This window comes from Terrapene carolina, unplaced genomic scaffold (genome assembly GCF_002925995.2).
Source record: "Terrapene carolina triunguis isolate 2854851 unplaced genomic scaffold, T_m_triunguis-2.0 Scaffold130, whole genome shotgun sequence".
Classification (NCBI taxonomy): Eukaryota; Metazoa; Chordata; order Testudines; family Emydidae; genus Terrapene; species Terrapene triunguis.
Window position 1 is genome coordinate 11,291,764 of NW_020664481.1, and position 9,858 is coordinate 11,301,621.

Consider the following 9,858-nt stretch of genomic DNA (forward strand, 5'->3'; position numbering starts at 1 on the left):
TTTTTTTTTTTTGCTTGGGGCGGCCAAAAAGCCAGAGCCGGCTCTGCTAGTGCTTAAGGCTTTGGTGAAACCCTTCCAGTGTGAACAGAGTGCAAACTGAAGCAGGACCCTCTTCTTGAGCCTGCAGAAAGGCAGCTCAGAGCTTTGCCAAGCTGCAGCCCCGTGAAACTAACAAGATTTCTGGTCGGTTTCCCTGCTGCTGTTTAGAACCCAGTGATAACTGTCCAGAGTTACTTTTGCTGCAGGACTTCATATTTTTGGAGAGTTTATACAAATGTTTGTCAGGGATCCCCTCCTCAAAACCCACCTATACCTTAACACCCATTTCAAAACAAACAGCTCCTTCTCTCCCCGCCCCCTTTGTTTTTAGAATAAAAAACAAACAGTTGTGTGCGACACACACATGCTCTGTATATATTTTGACTGTATCCCTCTTTACCTCTTACCCTCCCCGCACCATTCCACCTTTCATATGTTACATGTCGTCTTAGGCCCTGATCCTTCAATGAGCTCTGTGTTGAAATGGGTCTACTCACATGGAGCTTTTTGCAGAATCAGGGCTTTAGATTATAAACTATTCCAGGCAGGGGAGCCTGTGTTTGTGTTTGTGTTTGCACAGCACTAGCACAATAGGGCTTTGATCCTGGATGGTGCATCTGGGTGCTTTTGCGACCTAGTTCTCAAAACAATAAATGAGCAAACAGCAAAGCCAGATCAATGTTCGATTTACTAGAGAAAAACCAAGAGATTTTCAAATGGATGATATCCACCATCTAATGGTCTCGTAGCGAGGGAATCTCTTCAGTTGATGTGCATATTCATTTCTCTCTTAATAACCCAGTTCTTTGCAAATGCTATCTTGACTTCTTGTTTTTCATTCCCTCCAGTAGATCTGCCAGATGAGTCTACGTTTAAGTACAATGATATTGTCCCTGGCGGAACAATTACTATACGCATCTGGCGACAAGATGGCTGGGGGCTTCTCGTGGCAGCTGCTGCTGAAGGAGATATTACCCAGGTTGATTCCATTGCTTTTGTAAACGATAGGTCTGCTTTGTGCAAACACTCTCTAAAAGGGGGATTGTTAAAAGATTCATGTACTAGATGAATATCTTCAGAGAGCAGCAAATAGTGGGGAGGCTATATATGGGGTTCTAGGCCAAAAACCAATGGGGTGATCTTGAGCACCTGCAAGTGGTAAAACCCAATGAAAGGTTGACCACAGTAATACTCCAGGACTTCAATATGTCCGTCCATTTCTGAGGGAAGTTTGTGGACAACTGGGAATCCAAAGAGGATGAACAGCTTTGGGAAGGAGGGAAGAAGTTAAAGAGAGAAGATCTTTGATGCAGTTGGTTCGCTTTAGCAGCCAGCCCGCTTGTTTTGGTTAGCTATGGCCTTAGTTGTCGTGGGCTTCCTTTTGTCGCCACTACAATTTGGCTTTATTTTTGGTAGTGGTATTTCCCAATTCTTTTTCCTGCCCACAGTCATACTACTGTTTGATCAATATACTACCACATGGGAGAGTCTTTATTATTCTCCTTGCAAATTGCCACTATTTTAAATATCTCTTCTCTTCTGACACTTTTTATCACCATGCTTTTCCTGTGGGTACCAATAATAATAATACTTGGTATTTACATAGCACTTTTCATCCATATAGCTCCCAAGTGTTTTAAAAAGGTGAGTAAACCTTTATTATCACAGTTATAGCTAGGGAAACTGAGGCACACAGGATATGTGAGTTGCCCAAAGTCATGTGAGTCAATGGCAGAGCTGTGAATATAACCCATCTCACGTGGTCCTTTATCCACTGACTCCTGAGTAAGGACTATAGGCTAAGGACTCCTTCAAAGCTCATGAAGCTTCCAAAATCAACGGAAGGGAGGAACTATTGTAGCAAAATCTGCATCTTCTCCACAGTTTCTGGGAGTTCCATTGGTCTGCAGCCATACTATCTTGAGCTGTGATCTTTGACTAGATAAGTAGGCTTTGGCTGGGTCAGTTCTGAGATGGGAGATCTCTGTGGAACACATGGTCTTCAGTGATTCAGAAGATGGCATTCTTCTCTCTGGAATTAGTACTGAACCCAGGTCTGAATTAGAGGGTAATGTGCTGTAAATTCAAGGTCCTGACTAGCTGTGGTTATGAAATATCCCATGGCATGTTAGGAGGGCTCTTTACCCAGTTGTCTTGGCTAAATTCCAACTTGGCTAATTACATTGTGCTCATCTACATTTCCACAACTGTTTGACATGGATACAGAGGTGTTCTTCACTTCCTGTCCTACACTGTTGTGTAATGTTGCAATGCACTGGTAAGTAGCTGCTATGTTTTGAGCCAGAGGTGGCTGTATTTCACTGTTAGGTAAACTGAAATTGGTTATAGTGTATATGTCAGTTTGAAGGCCTGATTCTATGTTCCTTGTGCACCCAAAATTCCTACCGATCCTGTATCGGCTGGGCAGGCAACATAGGAGTGGGTCACAAATGCTATGGTGTCTTCTGAGATGAAACATGCAGTGTATTATTTTATGTATTATACTTTTAGCTGGTCAAAAAAATTCCCGTAAAAACTTTTTTTTGCCCAAAAATTGGATTTTCAACTAAACGACCCTGAGAGTGCCATGATACGTTACCTCCCTTCACCAAGAGGAATGACGATGGTGCATCATTGGAGATATAATCTGACCAGGCAATCCAGCCTATTGAGCATGAGACACCTAAACTACAACTCCCATGAGGCACCATGGCAGCTTTTCAGAATTGAAATGTTTTGGCTTTTGATTTTTCATCAAAAACTCTAGAGCTTTCTGTGGAGGTGGATGGGAGGGTGTAGTGGGGTGGACACCCGCTTCTGCCCTGAAGGGCTTGAAATCAGCCCTGGGAGAGGGCTGCGACTGCGAGAGGGCTGCTGCTAGGAAAGCAGCACGCCTCGGCTGATTGGGGAAGCAGCCGCAGCTGGGCTGGGAGCCAGGAGCTCAAGAGTCTCTCTCTGCATTCAGAGAGAGAAGGGCCTGGTTGCCGGGAGCTAGAGACAGGGTACCTGAATGGAGCAGGGCTGGGGAAAGGCAGAGGAGCCGGGGAGCTCCAGCCTGGAAAGCCCCAGGCTGCGGCCTAGCATAAGCCCAACAGGTAACTGGGGGTTGCAGAGGGCGGCCCAGGGGTAGGCAAAGGCAGCAGGTCCAAACCCAACCTTGCCAGTGATGAGTAGGCTGCCCCAGGGTGTGGGGGCTAGATGATGACTGGCAGTAGCCTTATACTGAGGCGAGGTGGGGATAGTGGGTGGGGGTTTCCCGGGGAGGGGAGACCCTGAGAGAAAGGGGTTACTGCCAGGGGGCAGCACCCCAGCTAACAGGGCACCAGGGTCCAGGGAAGGACACGGATCACCGGCCTGCAGAGGGCGCTCCAGAGCTGGAACGAGATAATTCCCGGAAGTCACCAGCAGGAGGCGCCGCAGGGGTGAGTCCGCTCCTGTACAGAGGGGAAATCTTTTCTGATCAGCTGTAATTATAATTCCACCTACCAGAAGACCTGAAGATCCAAAGTCTTCTAGACTTTTTTTCTTTTTCCTGGTTCCAATGCACAGGCAGCTGCCTAGCCAAGGGTCACTTTAAGTTTAGAATGTAAGACCCTGTAGTTTGAGTCTTTATAGGTATCTACACACCTTTAATATTGGAATTGATTGATTGACTAATCGGTCAGCATTTGTGTGATGTTTTCATTTATTTTCCAGCTAATAAGTTTAGGAGTTACAAAGGGATCCACATGCAACACTCCAAATTCACAGTTCCTGAGACCAGAAGAGAAAAGGGAATGGATCGCGCACCGAGCATTCGTGGCATTGTACGTTGCCAGCCACAGAGGCCACATTCCAGCTGTAGAATTTCTCCTGGAAAATGGTAATATTCATTCATTTTTAAGGGGCCCTTATGATCATCTAGACTGATTTCCTGCATAAGGCAGGGGTAGAATTTTCCCCAGTGATTCCTGAATCAAGCCAAATGCCCGCTTTAGTTCAAGCGCAAGTCAACTTTTTGAAAGGCATTCAGTGGGAGGAAGAATCCACCCCAGCCCTTGGTAAACTGTTCCTATAGTTCATGACCTTCACGGTTAAAAATGGGCATCTCATTTTCAATTTGGATTTTTCTGACTTCAGCTTCAGCCACTGTATTTCGTCGTTATTTATCACATTTATTCCCATAGCACCTGTAGTCACTTTCAGCTCTTGGGTGGCTTCACCAGCCAGGGAAGGGGGAAAAAGCACCCAGAATTATTCGCTGAAGGCCTGTCCTCAGGGCCTGCTTGGTCACACACAAAAGCAAACCAACTGAAAACCACTAGGCAATAACCCCCAGAGATTTCCCCTGCTGGCAGCCAGCCAGGGGGAGACACGCACCCTTCCCCTCCCTTTTATACTCTGCCTGGAGCAGCCATGTGACCAGCTGGGACCTGTTAAGTTTGCAGTCTGCAGCACCTTTACATAGTTATTCTTATTTGCTTAAAATCTGGTATTCCCCTCCCCACCTAGTTTTCTTTGGAGAATCTGCTATAGAGACTAAAGAAGTGATTTGTTTTTCTACCTTCTAACCCAGGGGTAGGCAAACTATGGCCCCGGGGCCGCATCCGGCCCTTCAGACGTTTTAATTCGGCCCTCGAGCTCCCGCCGGGGAGCGGGGTCTGGGGTTTGACCCACTCTGGCACTCCAGCCGAGGAGTGGGGTAGGGGGCTTGCCCCACTCCATGCGGCTCCCGGAAGCAGTGACATGTCCCCCCTCTGGCTCCTATGCGTAGGGACAGCCGGGGGACTCCACATGCTGCCCTTGCCCCAAGCACCGCCGCCGCAGCTCCCATTGGCTGGGAACTGTGGCCAGTGGGAGCTGCAGGGGCAGCGCCTGCAGACAGGGCAGCTCGCAGAGCTGCCTGGCTGCGCCTCCACATAGGAGTTGGAGTGGGGACATGCCACTGCAGGGACATGCCACTGCTTCTGGGAGCTGCTTGAGGTAAGCGCCACCCAGAGCCTGCACCCCTGATACCCTGTGCCCCAACCTCCTGCCCCAGCCCTGATCCCCCTCCTGCTTTCCGAACCCCTTGGTCCCAGCCCAAAGCACCATCCTGCACCCCATACCCCTCATCCCCAGCCCCACCCCAGAGCCCACACCCCCGCCAAAGCCCTCACACCCCCTGCATGCCCCAACCCCCTGCCCCAGCCCTGATTTTCCCCCCCCGCCCTCCAAACCCCTTGGTCCCAGCCCAGAGCACCCTCCTGCACCCCAAACCCCACAACCCCAGCCGGAGCCCTCCCCCCTGCACCCCACCCCTTGCCCCAGTCCAGAGACCCCTCCCGCACCCTGAACTCTTCATTTCTGGCCCCACCCCCAGCTGGAGCCATCACCCCCTCCCTCACCCCAACCCCCAATTTCGTGAGCATTCATGGCCCGCCATACAATTTCCATCCCCAGCTGTGGCCCTCGGGCCAAAAAATGTGCCCATCCCTGATCTAACCCATATATAACTTCACCATCCGGCTGGTCCTATGAAAATTGACAATGAAAATAAGACCAACCAGGGCAGCCCTCTGTAGGGCATGTGGAAGATGCTGCACATGTCCTCTTTTTGTGATGGGCTCCCTGGAGTCCTCTTAAGGTGAACCTTGGTGACTCCGAGGCTATTGACTGGCTCCTCAAGACTATTAAGCTGTCGTGTCCCCCCCATAACTAAACCTAGCCTTGCTTGTCTTGCCCACAGGCAATCAATATATGAGAAATCACACACTCAGCCACGTGCTTTGAAAAGCCAGATGTTTCGTCTCAGGTTGTTCCCATACTGAGCAAAAGCCGGGCCAGTCAAACACTGTTTTTGTATTTTATTATATCTTTATATGACACTAGGAGTCTGATCCAAAGTGCATTGGAAAAAAATGGGATCCTTTCTATTGGCTTCACTGGGGTTTGCAGTCTGTATGCCAGCCTTTCTACTTCAGCTGCCAGTGTGCACTGTGATCCAACCCCTACACTTTCCCATCTGTACTGCATGAGTATTACTCCATCACTGTTTTGCTTCTGGTGAGGCAATCTCCATCGTTAACAGCTGTGCTCAGATCCTGAAGTCTATTGCTTTAAACCTCAATAAATACTTGACCCCACCACTGAAGTTAGCTAGGAACTACATAGAATCATAGAAGATTAGGGTTGGAAAAGACCTCAGGAGGTCATCTAGTCCAACACCTCGCTCAAAGCAACACCAATCCCAACTAAATCATCCCAGCCAGGGCTTTGTCAAGCCGGGCCTTAAAAACCTCTAAGGATGGAGATTCCACCACCTCCCTAGGTAACCCATTCCAGTGCTTCACCACCCTCCTAGTGAAATAGTGTTTCCTAATATCCAACCTAGACCTCCCCCACTGCAACTTGAGACTATTGCTCCTTGTTCTGTCATCTGCCACCACTGAGAACAGCCGAGCTCCATCCTCTTTGGAACCCCCCTTCAGGTGGTTGAAGGCTGCTATCAAATCCCCCCTCACTCTTCTTTTCTGAAGACTAAACAAGCCCAGTTACCTCAGCCTCTCCTCGTAAGTCATGTGCCCCAGCCCCCAAGCATTTTCGTTGCCCTCCGCTGGACTCTTTCCAATTTGTCCACATCCTTTCTGTAGTGGGGGGCCCAAAACTGGATGCAGTATTCCAGATGTGGCCTCACCAGTGCCGAATAGAGGGGAATAATCACTTCCCTCAATCTGCTGGCAATGCTCCTACTAATGCAGCCCAATATGCCGTTAGCCTTCTTGGCAACAAGGGCACACTGTTGACTCATCCAGCTTCTCGTCCACTGTAATCCCCAGATCCTTTTCTGCAGAACTGCTGCTTAGCCAGTCGGTCCCCAGCCTGTAGCAGTGCATGGGATTCTTCCATCCTAAGTGCAGGATTCTGCACATGTCCTGTCGAGTGCGGGAATTTGTGCCTACCATTCAACATTTGCCTTACACATTTTACTGTCATGAATCTTATAAATGATACATTGATTCAGTTGGGAAAATGTGGTTCTTGACATTAAGGAGACATTAATACAGTTTAACCTAGAGTATTAACAAATGGCACTGAAGAGCATCCCCGATGTTTTTATAACATGGCCTCAGCTGTACCCATTCAGGCTGTCAATCCATGCAACACAAGAGCAAAGCGTGAGTGGTTTACTCATGTCACCCAAATCCCCTCAATGGAAGGACATTTCTTTATCATCACTGACATGTCTTACTGAGGAGCTGCTAAGAGGTGAGGAAAAGGATCCAGCAATGCTCTTCCGGTCCAAGGTTCTCACACCCAACCTTGATAAAGGTGGCTGTTCCCTTCCTGATGAGCATCCTTGTAACGGTTTGATCAGCCATCAGGAGCTCCAGAAAAAAATCTGGTTAAATAATAATTCTTCATGTGCCCTACATGAGGCATGGGCAGACTCTGGTGCCCTGAACAGAACAGGTGTATATCAGTTCTCAGACATGATGCTACCCAGAACCAAGGCAGAGAGAGCATTTGGCCTGTAGATATTTGTTAATTTAAATAAGGTTGATTTATTCAAGATCCTTTCTTAAGGAGGATTTAATTTTCACCGTCCTTGAACATGCCAAGGGACGTGCATTCTCCTCTTCTGGCTTATTGGGTTCTGAGTGTGCATTATCTTCTCCGCAGGTGCAGATTTGCATGCTAAAACACCACTGGGGAGGACTGCTCTTCACGCTGCCACTGTCATGGGGCGATGTGACTGCATTGATCTGCTCCTCAGCTGGGGGGCACAAACTTCTGACCCAGACAATGAGGGACAAAGTGCAGTGAGCCTAGCCCGCCTCTGGGGCCAGAAGCAAAGCGAACGCAGACTGTTCCGTTTCCAGTGGCAGCAGAGAGCAACTGGCAGCACGTCACCCTCACCAAGTCGGAGCTTACATCAGAAGTCGGATTCCAGGACACAGAGGTCTCAGTCACGTGCTAAAATACACGTGGGCTAATTTATTTAGTGCTGGCCAGTTTCAGGGGACAGTCAATAATTCTCCCAGAAAGCCACACGTTAAATATTGGGGAGGAGGAGGGAATCTGTGTGGTTCAGATACTAAATGAGCTCTTGTGTTGGTGATGCTGCAGCCTCGATGACAGAAGGCTTGACAGCACAGCTCCCAGACACGCTCTTAATTTGTAGGTTATAGGGATCTGGAAAATTGTTACATACCCATTTAATTAATACACTTAGTAGTGAGAGCTCAGACCTGCCTGTGAACTCACCTTGGAATGCTCAGTGTTGGGGTAATTTTCTGGTGGTTGGCACTAGGTTGTGACAGTGTTGTCTAGTGGGTATATCAGAGGGCTAGGAATTAGGACTTCTAGGTTATTAACCCCGTTTTCCTGCTGACTTTCTATGTAATGTCTGGCCGGTCACTTAAGGCTTGCTTTATTCAGACATGGGGGGGGGTTCTATTCCCATAACTGTATGTAAATCAGGTGTGCAGGCGAGTGGCTAATTATGGTCACTGGCAGGTGCAATCAGGATAATTGTGCATGGAAATTAGGCAGGCCATTGGGTCCCCAGCTTTTTAAACAATTAGGTCTGGAGGAGGGTGGGTTTTCAAAAGCACCTGAAGGAATGACATACCCAACTCCCATTGACTTTCAAGAGGTGCTGGGCACCCAACTTGGATGCATTAAGAAAATCCCACTTTAATTTTTTGGGGTCCCATTTTTCAAGGACCCACTGCCAGATCTTTCAAGAGCTCTGCTCCCATTTAGGCACCTAAATGAGGGGCAGATTTTCAAAAGTGCTCATCCCCCAGCAGCTCCCATTGAAAATCTGCCCTTCAGGGTCACCAAAGAGCTCCAGACCTAGCAGCTTCTGATTAGGCAACAGCCGTGGTTTTCAGTGAGTGCTGAGCACTTCTGAAAATCTGGCTCACTGCCTGTTTGCTTGGTAGGCTCTATGCATACCCGGGGCGCTTTATAAATGGTAACAAAGCGATTCATTCTCAGTTCCTTGTGTCCAACCAAAGTTTTCTTAATTTGCTAACGGGAAAGCACAAAAATTTCCAATTTAAATAGCACGTGAGTGGATTTCAGAGTCAACATCTAGGTGTTTTTATGCAGAGATGAAATGAGCATATCCAAAATGTGATGGACAATGGTGGACTGTTATGGATCATTGCTCTCAAAGCAACATGTGAATCAGGAGCCACCTGTAAGACACTAATGCTTGTGCAGGGCTAAGGTCCTCTGTGGGTGGGATTGCAGCTGTAGTGTTGGACTTTGAGTTGACTCCAGAGTTTGTACCCAGCTCTGCCAAGGATTTTACTGCATGTCCTTGCCAAGTTATTTGGGGTAGGATCCCTGAAGGGACTGGGATATTGCAACTCTAAGCATCATCATCACCCTAACTTTTAGGCATATAGTAAATCATAGAAACAACACGTGAGCCACAAAGCCGAGTTAGGTGCCTTGGCTCCCTGTACCAGGATTAGGGAACCCTCTGCTGCAGGCGGCAGAGGCATTCTCTCTCTGGCCCAATGACTGTTCACTATGGATAAATACTGAACTACCCTGGGTTCAGTTCCCCTGCTCCAATCACTTGTTCATTATTTATCCACAGTGGAACAATGGAGGGAGCCCCTGGCCCACCCCACAACAGAACATCACATAGCTTAGTTGTTAGAGCACCCTCCTGGGAGGTGAGAGAGGGAGGAGTTGAACCTGGGTCTCCCACCTCCCAGGTGAGTGCTCTAACCACTGGGCTAGCAGTTTCAAGGTGGGTGGTGCTGGCCCCACCTCCTCCTCTGGATTTTGAACGGGGCTTGATCTGGTAGGTGCGTTCAGAAGGCAGCCTACTGGATT

General features: G+C 48.4%; 1 protein-coding gene across 1 annotated transcript in view; it reads left to right on the plus strand.

Moving 5' to 3' along the window:
* The window catches only part of ANKRD60 (ankyrin repeat domain 60), a 10,811-nt gene extending 2,817 nt beyond the window's left edge, over positions 1-7,994 (plus strand). Inside the window, 3 exon segments of the mRNA XM_026652753.1 lie at positions 888-1,018; positions 3,736-3,901; positions 7,681-7,994. Coding sequence (XP_026508538.1) covers positions 888-1,018; positions 3,736-3,901; positions 7,681-7,994 — 611 coding nt within the window.
* The last annotated feature ends 1,864 nt before the right edge of the window (positions 7,995-9,858 follow it).